The following is a 25,905-nucleotide window of genomic DNA, read 5'->3' on the forward strand; positions in this document are numbered from 1 at the left end:
GAAAGAAATTTGAAATACAATATTGGTAGAACGAGTTTGATATTAAATTGGTGAAAACGGGTATTACATTTTTTATTCTCTCAAGATATATTATTCTGTTGGAAAGGAGAGAGGGCAGATAAGAATTTCGAAAAATTACTGTTTTTGGAATGAATTAGTCAGTAGCTAATATGTGTAACTCCAGAGAAATTTCAGATCATCATATTGGAATTCTCATATTCGTAGGTGTTTATTGCAAAATTTCATCAACTGAATTCTAATGAGAGAATAAAAAGCCTTGAAAATTGTGATATTTTCATTTCTAATTCGAATTACAATTATGAGATGAAATATATTTGGGTAATCAAAAGTCAGCAATTGTCACAAACTTCACAACTAGTCCAGCAGACGATTGCATTCACCTGACTGAATGAACATACGTAAACAAACATGTTATATGGTATTTAAAATATTTGAATACATAACCCCAAATTGTTTTGATCAAGAAGCAGATAATGTAGGTATCTACGCTCGAAATAACAGTTATTTTTAAAACCTGACAAAAAATGGCCGATTTGTAACAAGTGACCATGATTAACCAATAGAAAATTGAAACACCTATGTTGCTACTGTGGAAATAGGTCTCTGTAATTTGTTCAGGGAACGAGGCTCAAAAAGACGAGGATGCCATCTATCCAAAAATCGGAGATGTTTCGCACGTCCATCTCTAGCATTTTAATCTATGGCAATGTAGTTCTCTCTGCGCAATGTAATTTTCGGAAAAACAAATCGATATCCAATTCAAGATCACCCACATCTAGACAATAATTCTGTTCTTCCGTCCCAGAACAAACTAGATGAATCCTCTAGCGCAAAAATAAAGTTCACATTTTTTCGTTCTCGATACTATGTCGTCTGGTAATATCAACACCATAAACGAAAACAGCTATATCTTAGAGGAACAAACGAACAAGGTCGATGGAAAGGTAAGTTCTCTTATTTATTATCAGATTTTCGGACAACAACTGATCAAAAAATGTATTTTTAATGAAATGATAAGAGTAGACATTGCATATAAGCAAATAAGTAGTTTTTCAAATTCCTTCTAACAACTTTTGGAAAAGAAGTTTGAATGAAATAAAAATCAAATGTTTTCTTTTCATGTTCAGTTATGAGGGTACGTTATATTTCAACATATAAAAAAACAAATATAAAATTCAAAATTGGATTTCGAATATGCACAACATAAAAACAAAATGCTCATTAACCGCTATGTAATAAATTTTCTGTAGATATTTTGAATTTTGAAATTTCTGTTTTATCTTAAGGATTTCACTTTGTTGTATTCTTATGAATCAGACGAGGAAAGTATCAAATTGCCTTTGTAAAGATTTCTCGACTTATTCAACCAATATAACCAGATTTCAACAGAAAAACTAATAAAAATTCCGAAAATAAACTCAAATTGCTATTAGTTTATTATTTCCATTGATAAAGATCTCAAATACTTTGAAGAAAAAAAAATTATCCCCCCCTGAAAATTGCAATTTTCATTTTGAACGTGTAGATTACAAAAAAAAAATTCAACCGCCCGCAGTCCAGAGCTTGAGAAAAATATATGAATTTGAAATATTTATAATTTCTTTGAATTATTTATTTGTAATATCTATAAATTTATAAAATTTCAATCAATGAAATAAAAAACTATTCCTCTAAAATTTGGTGGTATTTCTGAGACCACATCACCGATGAAGTGATGTGAAATGATAATTTCAAACTCCGTGCGAACTTTAAGATGATCACATCACCAGACACATTCAAAATTTTAGAAAAATATTGGAAACTAAATACCCAATTATCCCGTGGTTACAGATTCGATCGGGTTGAGATTTTGACTTTTGAGTGTAAATAACGCACGTTATTTCAAATTCGTGATCATGAGTGCTGTGAGGCAATTATAGTAGCGCTTGACTTGTACCATATAGTCCCATATTCAAAGTATGTAATAGTTATTTATAATACAAGTGCAGAAGGCATTGATATTCTTCCACGAGTTCAAAATTCAAAAACGAGCCACGAAGTGGCGAGTTTTGGAATGAACGAGTGGTAGAATGAGCCTTCTGTACGAGTATTATACATTATTTTCTCTAATTCATTGCATTTTCATTGAAATTAATGAAATATTTCCATAAATATAATTTAGTGATTTTTGCATTGAAAAATGTTGGTTGGCAGAACTGATTTCTTTAAGGCAATTTGATGAATTGACAGATAAAGCCGTAGCGGAAAGTTCGGAGTGCCAACATAGAATAATAAAATATAACCATGAAAACTGTGCGTTTCTGATATATTCTCGCACGATTTTGTTCTACAAGATGTGGAAGAATGAACGGAATAACCACAGAATTAGAGAAATAAATATAAAAATCCAAACTACTTCTCGGACGTTTTCGCATAGGTAACTGTTGGTAAATGACCATATACTGCTCTCGGCTTGCGCATGTCCCTGCCTTCGATTTTGATGAGTTCAACCTCTTTAGTTAAATTGAACCTTGCTATTTTGGTATATTTTTTTCTCTTTTTCTTTGGAACTGCGCTGTGCCTAAGCTCATGAGGAGGCACTTGCAAACAAGACATTGTCTTAGGCAACGCCCTCTCTTTATGCTATTTATAATGGATTGAAATGTATACTGATTTATTTAATTTCAAGTTTTGTAGAAAATTATGTAGAAACTGAATGAATAAAGTTTGATTGATTGATTGAAAATTAGTGATATGGTACAAGCTAAGCGCTACTTGTAATCACCGAAAATTCACTCTAATTTCTCCACAGCACTCTTGACCACGAATCACGAATTTAAATGAACGCTCTGTATTATTACCATTTATAACCAAGCTTCGTGCATTCTTGTGGATAGAGCAACCAGAACCAGAAACAATATTTCCGTCACCTCAAAATCGACTGAGTTGAGAGAGTTTATGAGAATTCATAGTTTCAAGCTCTGAGCAAGTTTTTCAGCTGATTGCATCATCAAAACTAAAAAAAATTCAGTAGACTATTAGAATATAAATACCCAATATTCACATATTCCATCGGGTTGAGATTTTGCGTGTAGGGTTACATAGAATAATAATTTAAAGCTCATTTCCATGTAACATTTCGTGTGTATAGCGTAACCATAACCTTGCGCTCTTGGAAACCATAGAACTGTATCTATTCGTTCTTTTTGATAACGCCTCATCTAAAGGTGCGTTAGGGTGATTTAAAATTTATGTGTTTTTTTCAACGAATTTGGTCTTCGACTGATTAGTCTTCACACATTCTGTCAAGAATTCTGACAGTCCAATATGTTTATGATAGAAGAAAACCTTTACTTTTAATACATATGAAGCATTTTTTTCGGGATCGCATGAGACGAAAGGCGCATTCATAGGCGTAGGTATGGATAGGTAGTAGATTCACCGTTAATCCTTATCTAACATTATCAAAGCTACAACACACAAAATTTCGTGTGCAAAATTCAAAACTGATTTCCTTAACACACTGGATGACCAACGGCTATGTGGACAACTGTGACAATTAAGCCACATAAAGAATTTCTGAGGGAATTGGCTTGATGTACACTCATATAGATCATAACAAATTTTTCAATTGGAGATTTAACACAAATCGTTTTTCTATGGATTTGTTCGTTTAATCGGGCAATAAACTCTTTATATTGGATTTTTCATACTCGAAGATAATGTTATACTTTTATTCTTTATGACGAACCATAAAAATGATTATATTGACAAGTCGGTTGTGTCGATATTTTACTTTAGGAACGTTATAAACATAGAATGAAGTTCATTTCTTCTTTTTTGCTTGAATCAAATGCATGAAATTCATTCGAAAATCACTTGGTGCATTTTCAACGTCAACTGAAATTGGATTCTAGCCTTTTAACATCACAGGTCTTCTTTTTATATAAGGACTGGACTTTATTTCCCTACGGTTCTATAATAATGCCTCTACTGTTGTTTATTTGGGAGAGTTTTTTTCATCTTCTATTTGGTTCTCTGAAAGAGGTATTTCTCTTATCTGTCATTCTTATTGGGATTTGTATTATCTTTCTCAATTCACCGTTCTCGTGCTCTTTCAGCGCCTTTATTGTCTTTTTTATTTGTTTTTTAACTATTTCCTCAATAGTTTCAATTTTCAATTCTTCTCTGATTTGTTGGTTGGTTATATACCTACCATGGGGCGCCAACCGCTGTTCTGATTACAGTATTTAGCGTACTTTGCAACTGATTTCTATTATTGCCTTTTGTATTACACCAGGTTACTCATGCATACGTAATGCTTGGTATTCGCACTATTTTTATTGTCTTCAGCTTGTTTTCTAAAGAACCTTTACTTTTCGGTTTTAGTGGAGGGTATTGACACCCGTGCAATTGTCTTGCCTTTTTTCTGTTTTCTTCTATCTGTTTGTTTTGCTTCCTTTTCCATTCTATCGTCTGATTTTCTTTTTTGACGTTTCCTGCTTTCTCTTTCTTGACGTTCCTCTGAAGTAGATTGCAACTGTTTTCGTCGAATTCACTTTTTATTTCTATTTCTTGAGTATTTCATCAGTTTATCTTGGTCTATCTGTAACTGCCTAGTGATTGTTTTCTGCATTCTACTGTGATAGTAAATATCGTTGTCATATGCACATTGGGTAATTTTGGTAGGTCTGCCATGTATAAGTTGAACAACAGCGGTCCTATCACCGATCCTTGGGGAACTCCGGTTTCGATTACTCTAATCGTGGACCTGGTACTATCTTTATTCACTCTAAATTTTCTATTTTCCAGGTACGATTTTATTAACCTCGTAAGTTCGGTTGGAAATTTTACCAACTGATTTCATCTGGCTTTCTCTTCTTTGGTTATACCTTTTACCACATTTTATCAAATGCCTTTTCTATGTCCAAAAATATTGCACCAGTGTCTGGAGAGAGGTTCATATGCTCCTTAATATTTTCAGTGAGTCGTACCAGTTGTTGAATCGTTGAATGCTCTTTGCGAAACCCAAACTGGCGATCTGGAATTATTTTCTTTTCTTCTACGAACTCTGTTAATCTTCGGTTAATTAATTTCTCTCTCACTTTACTAATTGCCGATAATAGGCTCAAGGATCGATAGTTTGTTGCGTCTTTTTTGTATTTCCCTTTCTTCCGAATTAATATTGTGAGTGTGTTTTACGTTTGTTTGGAAGATATCCTGTTTTCAGAATGGACCTGCCATTTCAACAATTTCCTCGAGCTTCTCCTGGTGAGTTTTCGATTGATTTATTTTGTATTCCGTCCGTTCCGGGTGCTTTTCTGTTTTTTAATGTTCTGATAATTTCCTTTTTTGTTACTTCTTTCGGATCGTCTTCTATTTCATTTTGATCATTGTCTTTTAAATTCCCATGCCTATTTCAACTGTTTGGTTAAATTAGTCGTCATTTATTTTTGGATTCGGCTTAAATTGATGTTCCAGTGATTCTGCTAACATTTCTGCTTTTTCTTTATTTGTAAAAGCTACTTGATTTCCCTTCTTCAGCGTTGGTATCTTCGCTATCGTTTTTCTTCCAGTTAATGCTGACGTCATTTTCCAAAGTGATTAGTCTTTCGTATCTACATAGTTCTTCTAGCTTCTTGTCCCAGTCTTCGTTGAACACTTGTCTGACTCTGTTTTTCACTTCTTTGATCCATTAAATCAGTATAGTTTTTTCACTAGGGTTCAATGTGAGTCTATACGGTTTCTTCGCCTTTTTCTTTTCCTCTAACAATATTTCCACGCCTAAAGTAAAAGCGGACTCTTCTTCTATTCTTCAGTATTATTGTGATCTTAGTGGACAGTACTTCAGCTTCGACTATTCTTTTTTCTAGATTCTGGATTGCTTCGTCTAACTGTTCTATGTTTTCCATCTTCATATTTTTTGTTTGGATTTTTTCGTTAATTTTACCCAATGAAATTATTTCAATCAGCGGGAAGCATCCGAACTTGATAGTGCTCACGATTAGTGCTTCACTTGCTCTGCTCTGACTGCATTCACTATCTTTAACGTTTGAACTAGTCGAGAGATAAGAAATACATCGCTGCGGAGAGCAACGTGATATTATTGGACTTGCAAATTTTTGTACGAAAAAAGTAAAATATGATTATATTTCCAATAGACATACGCAATAATAGAAACATATATTATAGTTTGGTATGTTACCAAAATGAGATGAAAATAAATATATATTTCCAGTCAACAATAACTACTCAACATATAAATAATTGAAAAAATATATATTCTTTTTCAATTATAATATTGATAATAGCTGCTACAAACAACATTATGCATATGCAAAACTCAATAAAAACACATTTCTTTAAGGTATATACAAGGTAAAAATAAAGTATAACAAAAATACAATAAGTCGATATAACATAACAAAAATAATGAAAACAAGTAGAAAAAAAATCAGTTAAAAAACGTTATGGTTAAAGTCGTATGAAAAAATTTTGATTACCTACTGGTATTCGCTATACTGAAAGTATTTACACTCTGTTGAAAGTTGATTCGTCTCTGAAACGTAATGATTATTTCGATGAGGCTTGAGGGGGGTAATTACTTCAGTCCCCCATTTTCACTTCCCCCTTGGATCCGCCACAGGGAGAATCATTACTTTGCACCATCCCCTATATGTAGTTAATTTATAATTTCAAGTTGCATAAAACAAGGAGTAAACAGGAAAACGTCGAATATCTTATTTTCTCGATATTGAGATGTATACCTACAACAGTGTGCATAGTTACTTTGCAACAGGATCACCACAATATATCATATTAAAAAGTATTTTCGTTCAATTTTATAGCGTAGGTATTTGACTGGCTGCACCAGTTCGAATTAATTCGAGCTAATTATGTCATCCAGCTTTATAAAAATTCGAATTAATTCGCCCTGGTGCCGACAGTCGAATATGCTATTAGTTTAATACTAGTGTCCAGTACAGTGCATCCCATTTTGGGTGAGACAGCCAGGTTTCTCGCTTGTTATTTAAGATAGAGCCTTGCGGTTTTCACGTTCCTGTCCTACTTTTTCGTGAAACTCAAGTTGGTCTAATCAGATTTTGCATAACTGTTTCCGTTCAAGAGATACAGGGTGATTTTGGAAATTGATACTTTTCGGACCCCTCCTTTATCTCCGAAGTTATTAGGAATAATGCTGAGGTGAAAACTGCGTCTGAATCAGAATTCTGCGTAGAATCCAGTGGCGTACTCAATTTTTTTTTTCGGGGTATGGTTTTGCAGATTCAACACAAACCTATATTTTTTTTAATGGAACACCCTATATATCATTACTTCGTTGAATTCGATATTTTTTTCCCCTCAAAATGATGTATGATACTATGTAGGTAGGATGTTCAAAAATGTTAAAAAAACACTAAAACATCAAATACTGATGATTTTTTTGGTAATTGGCAATGGATTTCCCATAGAAAAAAGGATCAATTGGATAATTTTCATTTGTGATTTTTAATTATAGCAAAGTAAGCAAACAAAGATAATAGACCCATGACTAACATGAAAAACAAATTGTAGGTACCTACCTAATAGCAACAAATCAATAATACAAAAATTCATAAACATTACATAATATCTTACAGATTAAACTGTTCAAATTGCTGTCCATTTTCCCTAATACATAAAATATACGACAGTAAAAGACTCGACAGTCCCGACGAATTTCGTGCATCAACAGAGGCAGTTTTCCAGGATTTACAAAAATGCCCTTTTATAATATTAAATGCACTCAGGCGTATTGAAAAGTTTTGTCAATTGTGTATTAGGGGAAAATGGACAGCAATTTGAACAGTTTAATCTGTAAGATATTGTGCAATGTTTATGAATTTTTGTAATATTTATGTGTTGCTATTAGGTAGGTACCTACGTTTTGTTTTTCATGTTAGAGATGAGTGTATTATCTTTGTTTGCTTACTTTACTATAAATAAAAATCACAAATGAAAATTATCCAATTGATTCTTTTTTCTATGGAAAATCCATTGCCCATTAACAGAAAAATCGATATTATTTGATGTTTTAGTGTTTTTTTAACATTTCTGAACATCCTGTTTACATAGTATCATACATCATTTTAAAGGGAAAAAAATAGCGAATTCAACGAAGTAATGATATATAGGGTGTTCCATTAAAAAAATTATAGGTTTGTGTTGAATCTGCAAAACCATACCCCGAAAAAAAAAATTGAGTACGCCACTGGATTCTACGCAGAATTCTGATTCAGACGCAGTTTTCACCTCAGCATTATTCCTAATAACTTCGGAGATAAAGGAGGGGTCCGAAAAGTTTCAATTTCCAAAATCACCCTGTATCTCTTGAACGGAAACAGTTATGCAAAATCTGATTAGATCAACTTGAGTTTCACGAAAAAGTAGGACAGGAACGTGAAAACCGCAAGGCTCTATCTTAAATAACAAGCGAGAAACCTGGCTGTCTCACCCAAAATGGGATGCACTGTACACTGTCAAACAGTTGAATTTAGGGTATTATTTCTCCTGGGTGCAATACTTTTAAATTCTTTGATCAGAACTTGTAACACTTCGTTTTCGAAGTTCTGAGGGTAGGAATTCATCTCAATTTATTAGTCTTGGTATGTCCATATGTTTGGCACCTAGTACATTGAACGATATTCTTTTTTATCCTTGGAGGCTCTTTTGTATTCTTGTTTGTTGTATAAACTCTGAACTGTAGATTTCCCTATTGTTTCTTTGTGGTTCTAGATCAACGTAAAACATTGGTAAGGGTTCTTTAGTTACTCTATGCCTGATGTTAATTATGTTACGAACTTTATGACCAAGTTTCTCTAATTCATCCTTGATTTCCGACAAGGGTATGGAATGATGAAGATTTTTTATTACTATTCTATATGCTCTTTCCTGTTTAGGTTGATAACTGTGATGAATAATTTTTTCTGTTCTGACATGCGTAATTAATTTCCTCTATGTTTCTGCATTCTTTGAATTGATTTTTACTGTGTTGTCTCCAAAAGTTTTTGTATAAAACATGTCCTTATCTGCTACCTCAGCAAGATTTTGAATCATTGCTGGGTAATTTGATACTCCATAAATATAAATCGGTGGTGGTTTAGGATCTACTTTGGGTCTATTTGGTGTACCATTTTCAAGTTGATTGTTGTTGCATACCATAAGTGACTGAAACCATCAATTCGGATTCAGGCAGAAACATTCCACCATCCAACAATGCCACAGGGTTGTGAACAAAATAAGAGAAAGTTTGGAAAATAAAAAAATGTACTCTTCAGTTTTTCTTGATATTGAGCAAGCATTCGATAAGGTATGGCATCCGGAACTCCTTTATAAAATCAAAAGACACATGACAGACCAATTATATCTTCTTCTGAGGTCATACTTAAGCGATAGATACTTTCAAGTGAAATTAGAAAACACTTTTTCTGATTATAACGCCATACAATCCGGTGTCCCTCAGGGTATCTAACTTTCACAGCGGACATCCCCCAAAGTGATGACACTTTGATAGCAACTTTTGCAGACGATTCTGCCATAATGTCATCAGATTCAGATCCAATAAAAGCATCCAATAATCTCCAAGCACACCTAGATTTATTGGAAAAATGGTATGTCAAGTGGAAAATCAAAGTGAATAACAGCAAGTCTTCCCATATCACTTTCACCTTAGAAAGACAACATGCCCCCAGGTTACATTGAACCATTTCCCTATTCCGACTAAGTCGGAAGTTAAGTATCTTGGACTCCACTTGGACAGTAAATTAACATGGAAAACTCACATCAATGCCAAAAGATGTCAATTGAATCTAAAGGTGAAAAAAATGTACTGGCTGCTCAAAAGAAATTCACAATTGAGTTTAGAAAACAAAATCACCATCTACAAAAGTATCCTTAGACTAGTCTGGACATATGGAATCGAACTCTGGGGGTGCAGCAAGCCATCAAATACCAAAATTCTTCAAACATTCCAATCCAAGACCCTGAGGATGATAGCAAATGCCCCCTGGTATGTTTCTAACCAAACCCTCCACAATGATTTGGATATACCATATGTATGTGATATTATCAAGCACCATTCAGCAAAATATGAGAGCCGCAGCAATGGGCATGAAAACACACTGATCAACGATTTATTCAACTCTACCACCACAAGAAGACTAAAACGGACATGGCCAGAAGATCTATCTAGATGAAATCCAGAGAGCCGTCACTGGACGGCACCTGCCTCTTTTCTATATTCGAATAAATTATTTGCTTATTACTCATGTAGAGTAGATTGTAAATTTGCAATTAGTAATAAAAAAAAATTTATTAGTCTTCTTGCAAACGTGATGTGGTGAAAAGGACATAATTCTTTCTGCTATGTAGGTATAGCTTTTCCAGAAATCAACCTAATTTATTTCTTACAGATTGAAGACGACAACTCGACACCAAGATCAAGTTTGCCTCTGGCATGCTTCAACTTCATCAATTCAATTATTGGTAGTGGCGTTATTGGTGAGTATAATATTATATTGAATTCATTTCAGGTAAATTTTTTGTTTGTTCCTATAATATAATTTTTTTATAGGGATTCCATATGCTCTTCAGAAAGCAGGATTTGGCTTTGGTTTAGTATTACTTTTTCTAGTAGCTTACATAACAGACTACTCAATCATTTTGATGATAAAATGTGGGCATCTCAGTGGAAGATTTTCTTACCAAGGAATCATGGAAGCAGCCTTTGGTCGTCCGGGATATATTCTCCTGGGGTTACTTCAATTTTTTTATCCCTTTGTTGGTAAATCTTGAATTTATTGATTAACATGAAGTTAACGAACTATTATTGCTCTTCTTGTTCTAATGATTTTTTTCCAGCCATGGTTTCCTACAATGTAGTTGTTGGAGATACAGTTACCAAAGTTCTGATAAGGCTAACAGGAATGAGTACAACATCCTTGTTTGCAAAACGACAAGTTATAGTGTTGTTAGCAAATTTGTTGATAACCATACCTCTGTGCCTATATAGAAACGTGTCGAAGTTAGCCAAGATTTCATTTTTCAGCTTGGTTTGCATCGCTTTTATCTTGTTTTCCATCTTGGTTAGAATGGGAGAGATGAGCCATAGGGTGTAAGTTCAATTTACTGTAATTAAATTGAAAAAAAAACGATATTTTTCTTATATGACGAGAAGCTGAAACTAAGATTTTTCAGGCCTCATCATCAAGCTTCCTGGACATTTTTCAACAATGATATAGTACCTGCCATAGGTATAATGGCTTTTGGTGAGTTGAGTCTGATAGGATACACAACATTTGATTAGAGTTTTTGTGTTTATTAACACTGTATTAAGTTATTCTCTTTCAAATCGATTATTTGATTTGAAAATATTGAATGTCCTTGAGCATATTTATTTTATTGAAAATATTTGTTGTTTAAGAAAACTACAAATACTTTTATAGTTATTAACCGAGTTGGAAAATTACCCTTTTTTAGCTATTATTAGTCGGATTTTCACATGAAATCTTGACAAACTCGAGAGTGGACGAAGAGAAGAAACACCAATGGTTCATAGCGCCCCATTACCAGCAAAAGTTTGCACTTAAACTGTCAGAAGTAGAAGGGATGAGCTACATAGCTCAGCCCCTTCAGTTCAGAGATATCCATCTTCATCTCCAAAATTGCTATTAGAATCAATTATTATTTTAGCTTCATACTGAGTTATACTCTTTTGGTCGAATGATTTAACTTTTTTGTTTTGTTATTTCAATTTTATTTTGCCATTTTTTTCAATTCGTCGAAATGGATGTTGGACCGAGGTTTCACTTTTTTCGTCTGTCCCTTACTTTTGCCTATACGCGTAGGATTTTTCCTCGCCGTCGGCTCCTCACTCCCCGCTAAGAGGAACATTAACTCAATCCCATATATTTAAAATATCAGAAGGGTAGAGCTCGGTCGTGTCCGGTCCTTGTTGTCCCCCTGGTTCTCGTCGAACTTTTGGTCCCCTTACACGTGATTCTTGGACCTGTCCTTCGCTTCCTAGAAATTTTCTCACCGTCCTTGCAGTACCTAAAAGAACAGCTTTCTGCATTATATTACATATATACTCACTAAGTCCCAGTTGCTTGATATTTCTTTTGAGATTTTTGGGCACTATTCCAGTTGTTGAGATGATAATTGGAATTGTTTTCGTTGATATCATTCCCCACTGACGCTATATCTGAAATTTGAGGACCCCATATATTGAAATTTTTTCTACCTCCTTTTGACGCAGGTTGTTGTTATTTGGTATTGCTACGTCGACGAGTAATGCTGTCCTCTGATGTTTATCGATTAGTAATATATCTGGTCTATTGTGAGGGACTGTTTTTTCAGTCAAAACAGTACGACCCAGTACACCTTATAGCGTTCGTTTTCCTGGAAGTCTCCGGTCGGTACTTGTAATATGGCATTTTTTCAGAATGAATTAGTTTTAATATGGTTGCCAATTCTTGGTGTAGTATCTTTTCCACTGCATCGTGTCTCTCTTTATATTCATTTCCTGCAAACATTTGACATCCTCCCGTATTATGTTGGATTGCCTCATTTGTTGGACACCCATATCGGCATCGATCGTAATAAGTAATAGTTCGATACTTTATGATATGCCTGCAGTAATTTCTAGTTGAGATCATTGATCTTGGATGGCTAAAAGAAAACCTTCCGTTTCTGGGTACATTGCACCTGATATGAGTCAATAGTTGGACGCTTCAATGTCGACATGATCCTGGTTCACCTCGTCGAAATGTCTTCCATGCAGGGGCTTATTTCTCTATCTTTACAGTTTTTCTTGGTTATTATTAATATTATTATTCACTGAATCGGGGTCGTTGCGGCTCTGTAAGCCTTCCGGGAACAGCGACCAAATTTATCTTCTCTTCTTAACCCTACCTACTCATACGAACCCAGGAAGTCCGTTAACGATATTCTTAGGAGCGTTGGCTGTTACTTCGTGAGTATCCAGAACTGACTCTCCCAGTTCCATGTGACTCTCTTCGTCTAGCTATTCGTTACGGCATAGTTTGTTGGTTTTCAAACTGCCTAGTTGCTTGATAAAGAAAGGCTCAAGTTCAATTATATCACGCTAAATCTGTACCACTTGTTACTAGTAGTAAATCTCTTTCATAAAGTGAATTGATTCTTTTTACCATTGTCCGAGTGTGTAACCAGCAACAACATGCTCCTTCATTGTTCTTTTGAGATGATCGTGATGCGGCTGATTTCCTTTGAGTGAGTGCAGAAGCTTCTGTCACACGCAATCTCTCTTGTTACAAACCCTTTTATAACCGACCTCTAACCTAGCTAACCATGTATATGGTGTATATATCTAATATATATATAATTATTTTGTTCCTCTTTGAAATCACTTTTTTAAAAAAACTCAAGAATCTTCTGAAGCAAGTTTATTGTTCGAAAGTCTAGTTTACAATGAATCTAACATTCTTATTTCTAAACGAACTTTCCTCGGAGCATAAATGCTGACGTTGAGAATCTAACATTCCTATTTCTAAGCGTACTTTCCTAGGAGCATAAATGCTGACGTTGAGCTATATCATATTACTTCTTGAGGAAGTCTTGCGTTACTATTGCGTAATAATATATATATCTAATATCTATAATTGATTTTTCAATGAGTTTTCTGAAAACGTCATTATAATGAACTCATTTAATTTTCAGCATTTATGTGTCACCACAATACTTTCCTAATTTACACCTCCATAGAAGAACCAGATGAGAAAAAATGGGCAACAGTAACTCATGCTTCCATATTTACGAGCTTAACTGTATCAGTTTTGTTTGGACTGGCCGGATATGCTACATTTGCAGCCTATTCTCAGGGTAAGGAAATTATTATTAGGTGTACAACTTTGCTTTCGCTATTTTGCAACAGATAGCTGTAGTGGTAAGTGGTAGTTGAAATAAATAGATCGTAGATGTCATACAATAAGCTATTCATAAGGTTTTTGTAGACATAACACCATCGAAATATTAGTCGATTTGTGTCATTAAGTTATTATTGATTGAACATATCAGCTTATGAGCCAAATTCTCGTCATTTGCGGGAGGTTTCAATTTTCTGCTTTAATATGAAGAAATCTGAGGCTGAGGCCCATCGAATGCTCTCAAATACCTATGGTGATGCCGCTATTAGTAATAGAACGTGCGGAGTGCGGTTTCAACGCTTCAAGAACGATGTTTTTGACGTCGAAGACTAGCATGGCGGTTGAAGAGAGAAGGTTTTCGAAGATGCAGATTTGGAGGCATTACATGATCAAGACTCGTGTTAAACGCAACCAGAATTGGCAGGATCATTGGGAGTGACGCAACAAGCCATTTCAAAACGCCTGAAAGTCGAAGGCGTTTGTTCGCTTGTGAACAGCTGCTTGCAAGGCTTTCTTTATCGCATTGTGACTGGAGACAAGAAATGGGTTCATGACGATAATCCCAAGCTCGGCGTAGTGAATTATGAGCATTGAAAAACAAATGGCCGCAATACAACAAGAGACATCATGAAGTGATTTTACAGCATGACAATGCTCAACCGTATGTTGCGAAAGTGGTCAAGACATACTTGGAGGTCCTACCCCGCCCTCCGTATTCTCCAGACGCTCTTTCGGACCATCACTTGTTTCGATCAATGACAAGTGGCCTGGCTGACCAGTCTTATGAAGAAGTAAAAAATTGGATCTAATCACTTCAAAACATGATCAGTTTTTCATCTAGGGATTTGTATGCTACCCTAAAGATGGGCAATACTTATTAATCATAAATGTATAACCAGTTGTTCAAAATAAAGCCTCGAATTTCTGAAAAAAAGGCGCAAGCAAAGTTGTACGCCTTTACTCAATAAGCCCTGGGTCCGGTACACAAATTCCACCAATACTTTTTTTCACCTCTTAATATATAGTTAAGTATGGATCGAGATATTGAAGGTTGATAATGCTACATTTTTTGTTACTTAAAAAAACGGGTAAAAACAAGTTTCGTGTATTGACAATGCTCCTTGTCACAATTCAATAGAAACCATGGTCAAATTGAACAAATTGCACTTCCAACTGCTTGACCACTCACCTTGTTCTCTAGATCTGGCCTCCAGGTATTACTGCCTTTTTGCAGACCCTAGAAGAAAACTCCACGGAAAGAAATTTGGCTCCAATCACCTTCATAAGAAAGAAATTTGGTTCTTATGTAGAAGTGATTGCCGAGGTTGGAGACTATTTCGAGAGCAAAGACAAATCTTTCTGCTGAAAAGGTATTGAAATGTCAGAAAAGGCATTGGAGTACATGAAAAATCATAACTATTTTAATGAATAAAATAGAAATTTTAAGAAAATTTGTGTTTTAACTGAAAATTCCCATGACTTATTGAGTGAAGTGTTAGTTTCTAATCTCAAGTGGAAATTCATGTTTGAACAAGTCGACAACATGATGAGATAAATGTTATAAATGAACTTTTTTTTGTAGGAGATCTTTTGGAGAACTACTGCTGGGATGACGACCTCATGAACCTCAGTCGACTCTTGTTCAGCGTTCAGATACTGTTGACTTATCCAATAGAATGCCTGGTCACTAGGGAAGTAATAGAAAACTCTATTTTCAAAGACGATCCCAGTGCCATAGTATCAGACAACACACACTACGCTATCACTTTGGCAATAATAATAGTGACATACTTAATATCGATATCCACTGATTGCCTTGGAGTAGTTTTGGAACTTAACGTAAGTATTGAAATGAGAATCTGTCTAATCAATCTATTTACTTTGTTATCATTATTATTATTCATTTATAAATGAGAAAAAAAAATCATGCGTGAAGTGATAATAGAGCAATATGAGATGATAATAATTGGTCACATTCAGTTACTAATTCCACTGACATGACTTGTGAGTGTGCTTCAAGATATATCCTTTTTTGAGATACTACAGTCAGGAAGTGCATGGACCATAATAGCACAAATGAATTGATCTACATATGCGAAGAATTTATCGAGAAGAATATTCTGATAGATGTCAATAATGCGGGGGTAATTTAAGTTCTTTTTGCCCTTATGGACAAAACCGTGGATATCACTGGTCATGAGTAAGTCTCAATTTGTGTAAGTCACTCTAAATCATAAATAACTAATTTCTTTATTTGCAAGAAAAATTTTATTATGTTTTGTCAAAGCTGAGGACACGAATGGGGATGTGGTAAATACAATTTTTTCAAATCTAAGAGACTTACGTGTTGATATGATGAATATGATAGATCAAGGCTACGATAAAGCTTATAAAGACCTCTTTTAAGGCAGTACTGGAAATTATTCAAATGTCCATTACTTGAATTTGGTATTATGTCCCTCTTGAAGTGTTCCATGTGCTAGAAACTGTATTAGAAACGTAAAAGCTAAAATTTTACATTTTGCGCATTCACAACAAGCTCCCTCAATATGGAAGTGCTGAATTTCCTATCTATTCTATCTATACTCATATAGTATATCCAAAGTCACTTGAACTAGTCCATAAAAACGCTTGTCCAGATGTCCCTTTGAAGTGGATACCGCGATCCGCTAAATACCAGGGTTTATTCAACAATATTGTTAAGCAATGAATTCACTGGTCTCCAAGGAATTTCTGGAAACTTGGACAACCCTTGTATAATCGAAATATTCTGGCTTCCTCCAAGTGACTTTGGATATACTATACCAAACTTCATCAAAATCGGATAAGAATTATAGAAGTTTAGACCGACATATTGAAGACCAAAAATGATTTCAATTCCAAAAGTGATCACAATTGACAACGCTTCCACTACCTTCGGTAGACTCAGAAGTCAGAAGCAATAAATATTGAGACGCCAAAAAAATATGCCATACTTACCGATGCCTGGAAATTTTCTAGCTACGTATTGACACATACTTGCTCATGGTGAGCTTAGAATGATTGATATCGTGAATATTTATTTGAATTTCAGGGTGTTTTAGCAGCTGTACCCCTGGCTTATGTGCTCCCCGCTCTGAGCTATCTGAGGCTTTCTGAAGGCTCCGCCTTTAGCAGGGAAAATATAAGAGCTCTAGGAGTCGTAATTTTTGGAGTATCTATCGCTGCTTTCGGTGTTCTCTTCCTCTTCATGGATTTCGATAAATTCAACGTATGTTCTCATGGTGCCATTATGGAGTACTGTAAACCACAAAATACAACAATCTTTACCAATACTTCTCACCTACACTCACTTAAGAATAGCTCATACGTAATTTCAAAAAAACTGCCCAAAATGAGAAGTTCTAGTGGTATGAGTAAGTCCAGTTTCTTTGGTTTCTAGTACCTTGGTGGTAGCTAACACTGAAATATCTTTGTAAGTAAACTAAACAAGCAGTTAAAACAATGAGGACAATAGTGGAAATTGTCCCTAGAAGAGAGCAATATTTAAATGATCAAACAATTTGTTTTGAAAATGAGCTTCTTTATTGAATTCTTAACGGTCAGATTATGAACAGAATGCCATAATTGTCATCTAATTTGAAATTTGCCACAAGAATATGTGTTTTTTATGGTTTATATTGATTCGTTGTAGGTATTGAGATATAGGTTCGTTATCTTAATGACGCGCATCCAAGATGTTATAATTCACAGGGTTGGATAACCCTGAAAATTGTTCAATTCGTTGATTCGTGAGATATCAGTGAACCAAATATGAATTTTTTGCTGAATTTGAGGGGGAACTAATTTCATTTTCCTAACAATAGCGAAATGAATCAAAGTGTTTCATACTCGAGTATACAATAAACATGTATACATCAAATGATCAATAATGAACAAACAAAAATGAAACGGTCAGAAAAATTGCATATTCAAATTGAAAACCTATTCACAGGGGATTCAAATTTTTCTTATTATAGGTATAATTTTCCAATAAATTCTCAAATTATTCATATTACTGGAATTTTGAATATTATTTGAAAAAAAAATCATTAAATTGAACGCCAATTAAGAACAATACTATTTGCACAATATTTTTAAGGAAGTTATTCAAGATATTCTATATTTTTTATATAAATTTGTTACACAAATAGATTTGAGTGAATTTATTATATTAGTTTGAAAATCGAGAACTCTATATTGTATTCCTTGAAAAATGAAACAATTCGAAGAAATGAAGAATACTTTGAATACTTATATAATTCATTGATATTTTGAATTGAATATGAATTCATTTAAAATAATTTTAGGGAAAAGCTTTAATATTTTTACTAGATGAAATAAAATGGTTTTATAATTATAGCATAATACAGTGTTATTTGTAGATGTCTCTTAATTGTGAAAAGTATAATAACGTAGTTATTTGTTGATATATTATATATTTTGTTGATCTGATCATTATGTGATATGTAGAAATATATATGTTGTATTTAAAAAATGAAAAATGAAACGAAAAGAAGAACAGTTATACGAAAATGTCATGTACCTATAAAAACATGAAGTAAATAAGAAAACAGCCAAAATTATCTACTTCTGAAGAATTATATTTGAAACTCTAACAATCAGGGTTGATTCATACTTTAACAGTATTTTTCTTTTATAAATCAAATAATTTGACAACTTTGTGTCTAATCCTTCGCAATAATATATCTGTATGATATATTTTTATATTAAATATCCTTCATCAAGAAGACTCATTAAACTTTTATAATTTAGTATTTTTCTTACGACTTAGGCTGAAATCTTCAGCCGCAACATATTGAAGTATTAATATACAGACTGAAGAATTTATTGCACCACATTTTGAATTAATTGCACGTGTTTACAATTATTGCTGTGACTTTCTCTGTGAAAAAATAGAAGATTAAGTGAACATGGAAAATATAATTTCGTTAGAAAGTTGCCTTTCTTATATTGCACCCTATTGGCCCATTCAAATACTCATACTGTATAAGCTATTCGAAATTTTGTTTTTGTTACTTTCAAAATTGCAGATTCTATAGTGATGGATATGAAATGTCCGTGCAAAATTTGTAACCAGAATCATAGAAAATTAGAGATGAATTTAAAAAAAAAAACAATATTTTCTTGATCACAGAACCGACGATGTTGAGTTGGTTTGGTCTATGAAATCAGGTAATAAAAATAGTAATTTTTTCATATTATAAGATTGTTTTGTTAGGAAAAATAGAATTTTAAGGCAAAATAGTTGCAGACAAAACAGACTGCTGAAAATTTCAACAGATTTTTGTATCAAGGCTCCAGAACCTTTAGCAAACACAGAATAAAGTACAATTAAAATTTTCATTTAAAGTTGTTGAATTTCCAGAATTTTCCAGTATTTTTGAAAATCAGTTGGAAACATCTTAAAAATTCTACATTAAAGATGAAGAAAACATGTAGAAGAGAGGATAGCTTTTGGCGATTTTTTGATATAGTCGCAAATCGTATACTTGGAAACTTTTTTCCAATAAGAGGTTTCATTTTTATATTAGAAAAATGGAGAAAATTTCTAGATGTTTTTTCATTGAAAATAGCAAGAAATTCCAACAACGATGAAAAGCAATAGCAGTGGAATGGCCGCCGCAGCTACGGTAGCTGCACCATATTCTTTTCATGAAATTTTCCATAACCAGTTCACACAATTGTGGCTGTATGTTCTCGATAACTTCACGAATTTCATCTTCAAGATCTTCAATCTATCGTGGAGTATTGGCATAGAACTTATCTTTTACGTGGCCCCTAAAAAAATTCTAAAGGTATTACATCACAAAATCTCGATGGCCAAGGGTGATCACCTCTTCGAGAAATAACATGGTCAGAAAACTTTTCTTACAGAATTACTATTGTTCCGTCTTGTTGGAGAAGAACGTCGTTCATATCAATCATTTTCAACTATAACCATAAAAAATCATTGTTCATCGCTCAGTAGCGCAATTCAAACACTGTAACAGTTGCACCAGGCTCATTTTCGAAAAATCTGGGTTTCATGGTTTCAAGTTTCAACAGAACGGGCTACAGCACCAATGTTCTTTAGCGGGGCAAACGGTTTCGATTCTTCACACCTCTAACAGCTCAAATGATTTTTTTGTAATGAATTTTTAACATTTTCAATGCGTTGTTGAAATGGTGTATCGTACCATTTTTAGTAATAGCATAGTTGCTACTTATCAAATGTCAAATGATGTCAGCACTCAGCATTAGAAGTGTCAGTTGCCCAAATAATGGTATATTCAAAATGAAAACTCTTTTTGGAAAATCCTTTATTATAATCATTTTATTGGAATATGGCGTTTTTCCTAATATCTCCGTAGTGGTTCCGATGCAGAAACAATAAAATATTCTCCGAAGAATTCAGGGGCGTTCGTATCTCAATCTCAACAATATTCAAGAAAGTTTTAGAAATGGTTGTAAGAGATGAATTTATGGTTTTTCCAGATAGAAATGACTAATATAATAGTAGTGTACTTATCTGATGAGTGGATAAGAAATTTCTGAAGAAGTAAATTCATTTTAGCAGTTGTTCTTAATTGGTTTACATCGTATTTAACTGATAGGTAGCTGAAGATTAAACTCGTAGTGTGATATCTTCAAGTATCTAAAACAAATATGGTGATCCCCAGGAACCAATTTATTCAATGATGACATTATAAACAGTAAAGTATGTCGTTAAATGAAGGCATTCTCCGATGACATTATGTTATAATGTAATATTATATGTATACAATGGCGTGCGTCGCCTTCTTTCGTGTTGCGTTGATTACACTAATGAATTTCAGCGAGATATTCTCAGCCAATTTTTATGGTCCTTTTTTTAAGGGATTGTGGGACCTTGTTGGAGTCATCAGTATAGTATTTCTGTGGTCCATGCCATAAACTTGAATAGGGCGATTCACCGCGATGGCCTATTAGACGTTTATGGAAACTAATCAAAATTTTGTTCTGGAAATTTGCATATTGGGGTTTAAGACAATGATCTTACCCCCTTAATATTTTCAGACCTTTACAACTTCCGGTTATAGAGACTACTGCTTTCTTATAGTATATTATTGCATCATCAGATAGCTTATTTGATGGCAATATATGCCATACATTGGGTAAACACTCAACGGTTCATGAGTTAATGGGATTCTTATGAAAAAAATGGTGGCGATGTGGACTCATGTTTTTTTTTAAATATTTCTGCTGAATAAGTTTTTCGAAAAAATCTTTTTCGTTTTCGATTCTGCAAACACCTAGTATTATAGGACTGTTTTCGGTTTTGGACCAAAAATATACAGGGTGTTTATCAAAGGATCATGAACTTGGACAACTCTCCTCGATAGAAGTTTCATGGAACCCACCATAAGCATTAAAGCATTATAATAAAAAATTCATTCCAACAATATTTCTGTCTTTCATCATTACTTGAAGTGCTAAAGCTCTAGAAAAAACAGCCTATAAAACTGATTAGTATCAAGTACAAATTTTGTCAGATGGGATCGAATAAAAACTTTATTCAAGTAAAATTTTACACAATACATTCAAAGAATTCTCACAAAATCAACAGGAATATTTTTAATCGATCCCGTTGACTAACTTTTGAGTTACCTTGTCCTTTGAACCAATGTTTACCCAGGAAATATAAAACAATTTCGCTAAAGCTCGAAGGCTTAGTCATCTCATGAATTGAAGGATTCAATAGGAAATTCCCAATGAGGAACAAACGAGATCACGAGACGAAATTCCCTGTCAAGAATTGAAAAATTGACGCTCTGAGTCGTAGGTCATGACGAATTGAGGCCCTATTATTCAATTTCGGAAGTTTGCTTCTGTGTGACCATCAATTTATCACAACCTTAATTCCATGAAACTAGATCGATTAGAATTTGAGACTCCAAAATGAAAATAATGTAATTATGTATGTACTGTTGCAATATTTCCTGATATACATGGTGTTCCACCATTGACGCGACGTTCTACTATGGTTAATCGCTGAAATTATCGAATTTTTTCGACACTGTAACATTTAGGCTCCATTAAAGCTAAATTTTCAAATAAAAAAAAAATAGTGCTTAAAACTTACCGTTTTTGAGATATTTCGATTATTCTATTGGAAAACCTAATAACATCGAAATTAGTTAATTTATTTGAATCAGATCTAGACAGTGAATACCTATTGAAAGAACGAAGGTAAATACTGGTTTTTCGATAATAATTGGGAACTCTACTACAAAATGAGACAATTCATTGATGACTTATTCAATATTCAAAAGTTAATATTGGGCATACTCCAAATAGCCTGTATTTCATTTTCTTATTCTTCTTAAATACAAAATTTTTCAAAGATAATAAAATTTGCAACTTAATAAAAAAAAATAAAATACATACCATTTCGACTAAGCTCGAAATTAACGTTGTGATAAGTCATCAAATGAATCGTCTCATTTTGAACACCCAGTAGAGTTCTCAATGATTATCAAAAAATCATCAGTTCTTACCTCCGTACTTCTAGTATTCACTTTCAAAATCCCATTCAAATGAATTAGTTCAAAGTTATTAGGTTTTTCGAAAGACCCTTCAATTTATGGAAAAACTAAATATCTCAAAAACGGTATACGAAACTTCGAAGGACTCTGTTATTTCTATCCGGCATATTCTCGGTTTCATATGAAATCATTTTTTGAACTTAAAATCACCTTATTAAACTTATCAAATCAAAGGATGTTTTGTCGATTTCATCAAAGACGCCTAAAATCGTTTAAAAGTAGGACGCTCTATGTATAGTAAAAAGATTCTTAATGTATCTTAGTACCTATTTGTATTTTCATAACTAGTTAAGAAATACTCTTCGATATCTTCAATAAAATTGCATCGCATGGCAATTTTCTATTTTACTGCAAAGAGTGGTATTTCCACTGAGAAATAGTTATATGTTTCACTAGTCAGCGAAGTAGTAAGTAGTAGATTGACTGCCGCGACTGATAGTTCATAACCGAACATAGCGATGCTAGGAATTCAGCTAAGGCAGTCCATTTAAATTCAGTTTTAAGGTTATCTCTTGATTTTTGTGGATTTCGAAACGTTTAAAAAAAACAATAAAGTGACACTTCTCCTCCTTATGAAATAATATACAATTGTGTCAAAAATTATGTCTTGTTTTGTTAACTGATTATGCGCCCCTGCAAAATGTCCGGTATGCCGGTCCTGGCGGCGGCCCTGAAAGTCCATTGAAGTTTCATTTACCCAAAACTTACTGTTTTTGAGATATTCCGTTTTTTCATAGATTGGAGGGTATTTGGAAAAACCTTATACACAGAGGATAAAATATAGTCAGTAATGTGCAGACTTTACCCACTTGTAGGAACAAACAGCCTAATGAACCAATATACGATAATGATAATGATCAAGTCAATTGCAAGATATCAACTAACATAGACAGGGCGAGTCAATGGTATCGGTCGATAACTCTTGTAAATTTTGGGCTAGGAGAATTATTCAAATTTGAACGGAATAGATAGCACTTAGGGCATAAGCTTAATTATTTTCAACTCTACAGTCTGGTCCGAAAGTGACGAAACACGATATTATCCTCGATATTATCCTGTATTTTTAAATGCCGATACCCAATTCTTATATCATACCCATGATCTCCATGAAAATCTGATTTCGAAATACCCTCCTTGTCATCATTTAGCTGTGGTACTTTTTGATGCAGACCACTTTTTTCCTAAAATTTCATCGTTATTATTGTTTAAAATGAAGATCATACTTTGGCAACCTTCGAGATAAATGAATGATTTATTTTTATTGAATTCCTGAAAAGTTTTTAAGTCTTCAGCAAATTCACAGATATCTGAGGGTGGTCCGAAAGACACTGCAATTTTTAAAAAATAACCTTTAAAAAATGTCAATAAGTCCATTTTTTGCTGCCTGTAGGATAGTCTAGTCTTCATCTTTTGTGTAGACATGTTGTGCCTGACATGAATAAATTTCAAAATGCTCCTTAAGTTCCTGTTTTTGCAAGCGGTCTTCATTTCAGTGAATATTTTTAAATACTTTGATGATTTCTCTGATTTGGCTGATATTATTAGTAGATATTCAGTACCACAGATTAGGTATTGATGACAAGGGAGGTATTTCGAAATCAGAATCATGAAGATTATGGATATGATATAAAAATTGGGCATTCCCATCATTTGAAAAAGACAGGGTTATATCGTGTTTCGAAACTTTCGGACCAGCCTTTAGAGTCAAATATAATTAAAACTTATGCGCTGAGTACTATCGAGTATCGATTACGTCAAAATTTGAATCATTCTATATTGCATTATTGACTCACACTGTAGATCGTCAACATGGGCAATGCAGCCAAAAACCATTTCAAAAAAATACAAGCGACAGAAAACAATGCATATGCTGTGGTTCATAAAAAACAACAAATCTACAGAGACTGAAAATGGTAAACTATCACAGAGTTCCATGAAGAAAAGTCTAGAAGGTTTTTGAAAAAGCAAGTCAACCACCAAATGACGAGCTCAAGTCAAAATTCTGAACATAAAATAAAATCAAGTCTGCATCGACGTATTGAAGGTTGATCACCGCTACATTTGTTGTTGTTTGCAAAATGGATAAAAACGAATTTCGTGTATTGATAAACTACTGTTTTTATGGGAAAAATAACTCGCATTCAAAGCATTGGATTGATAAGTGTTATTCAGACTATGTGCCATCGGTTAAAAGGTGGTATGCTGACTTGAAATTTGGCTCTAATGAAGAAGTGATTGCCGAAGTTAAATCCTATTTCGAAAGCAGAGACGAATCTTTCTACAGAAAACGTATTGGAAAGCTAGGGAGCGTTGAAGTACACGTATCACTCATGAAGGTGAGTACGATGATCTAATGTTGAAAAAGAAACGTGTTCATATTCGTTATAGGTCTGAGACTTATTCAGTGAAATATTATCGAAAATTTTTCTGTTTTGGGCACATTTATATGTAGGATGTAGGTATATCTTGTTAACTATTTTTGAGAAGGGAAATATTTCTTATGAAAATTTGAAAAAACCTAGTTTGTATTATAATTGCAATAAAAACAAATAATTGCATCAATAGGTTCTACTGAAAAAAGTGTCTGTAGAATGTTTTTGTTTCATGTTCATAGCACCACTAGTAATAAAGAAGATATGACAACTTTTTATTTCAAGCCATTTCCCAATTTCACCTGAAAACTGTTGAAAATATGAGGTTGCGGTTTTCACCAAATTAATTGTCCCAAAAATTGTGGCTACAATACAATAATTATCCAAATGTTCATGTTGAATATCGTGAGGATCACATAATCCGTACTTCTCATTTAAAATGTGCTAGATAAACTACAGACCATAATTCTGAAGTCGAATTAGTGCTCTTTTCTTCAATTCACACCTCTAATGTACAGGGTGGGCAAATAAGCGAGGTAAGCGGCTATATCTCAGAAGCCACTCATCGTAGAGACTTGCGCTAAAAAATTTTACTACTAAAGTGTAAAAGAAAACACACTGGAAATTATTTTGAAGTTCATACCTCTACCGCTAGGGGGCATAATAGCTACCGTCGAGTAGAAAAATGAATTTTACCAGAAAATGTTTCATATGGAGTTGAAGAAAAAATATTATCACTGTAATCCTTGGAAAATTCTCTATCTTTTTGAATTGTCACTTTCGATTTTACGACATCAAATAAGGGTAGGTGAAAGAGAGAATTCTGAATGATTGAGAAGCCTGTAAATTCAGTTTGGCTCAACATTTTTGAGCAAATTAGATCTCGTCTTAAAGATAATATCTTGTTGATTGAGGACAAAATATAGTCATGATAAATTTGTTTTTGCTGCTTTCGATAGGGGCGCTAAGTCAGAAGTTCATTGT

At 33.7% G+C, this 25,905-nt stretch overlaps 1 protein-coding gene across 1 annotated transcript; it reads left to right on the top strand.

Moving 5' to 3' along the window:
* The first annotated feature begins 681 nt into the window (after positions 1-681).
* On the top strand, positions 682-18,612 carry LOC123676413 (putative sodium-coupled neutral amino acid transporter 11). The gene is made up of 8 exons (XM_045612294.1): positions 682-965; positions 10,452-10,539; positions 10,613-10,822; positions 10,900-11,152; positions 11,236-11,306; positions 13,738-13,899; positions 15,526-15,782; positions 17,017-18,612. Exons 1-8 carry the CDS (start codon positions 888-890, stop codon positions 17,362-17,364), a joined length of 1,467 nt encoding a protein of 488 aa, XP_045468250.1. The 5' UTR covers positions 682-887; the 3' UTR covers positions 17,365-18,612.
* The last annotated feature ends 7,293 nt before the right edge of the window (positions 18,613-25,905 follow it).

The sequence above is a fragment of the Harmonia axyridis genome, chromosome 3, assembly GCF_914767665.1.
Source record: "Harmonia axyridis chromosome 3, icHarAxyr1.1, whole genome shotgun sequence".
NCBI lineage: Eukaryota > Metazoa > Arthropoda > Insecta > Coleoptera > Coccinellidae > Harmonia > Harmonia axyridis.

What these genes read in the sequence shown, in the direction of transcription:
- LOC123676413 (XM_045612294.1), top strand. Translation starts at nt 888, where the DNA reads ATGTCGTCTGGTAATATCAACACCATAAACGAAAACAGCTATATCTTA. An exon ending in CGAACAAGGTCGATGGAAAG is followed by an intron (nt 966 to 10,451) that starts GTAAGTTCTCTT and finishes TATTTCTTACAG; the next exon opens with ATTGAAGACGACAACTCGAC. An exon ending in ATTTTTTTATCCCTTTGTTG is followed by an intron (nt 10,823 to 10,899) that starts GTAAATCTTGAA and finishes ATTTTTTTCCAG; the next exon opens with CCATGGTTTCCTACAATGTA.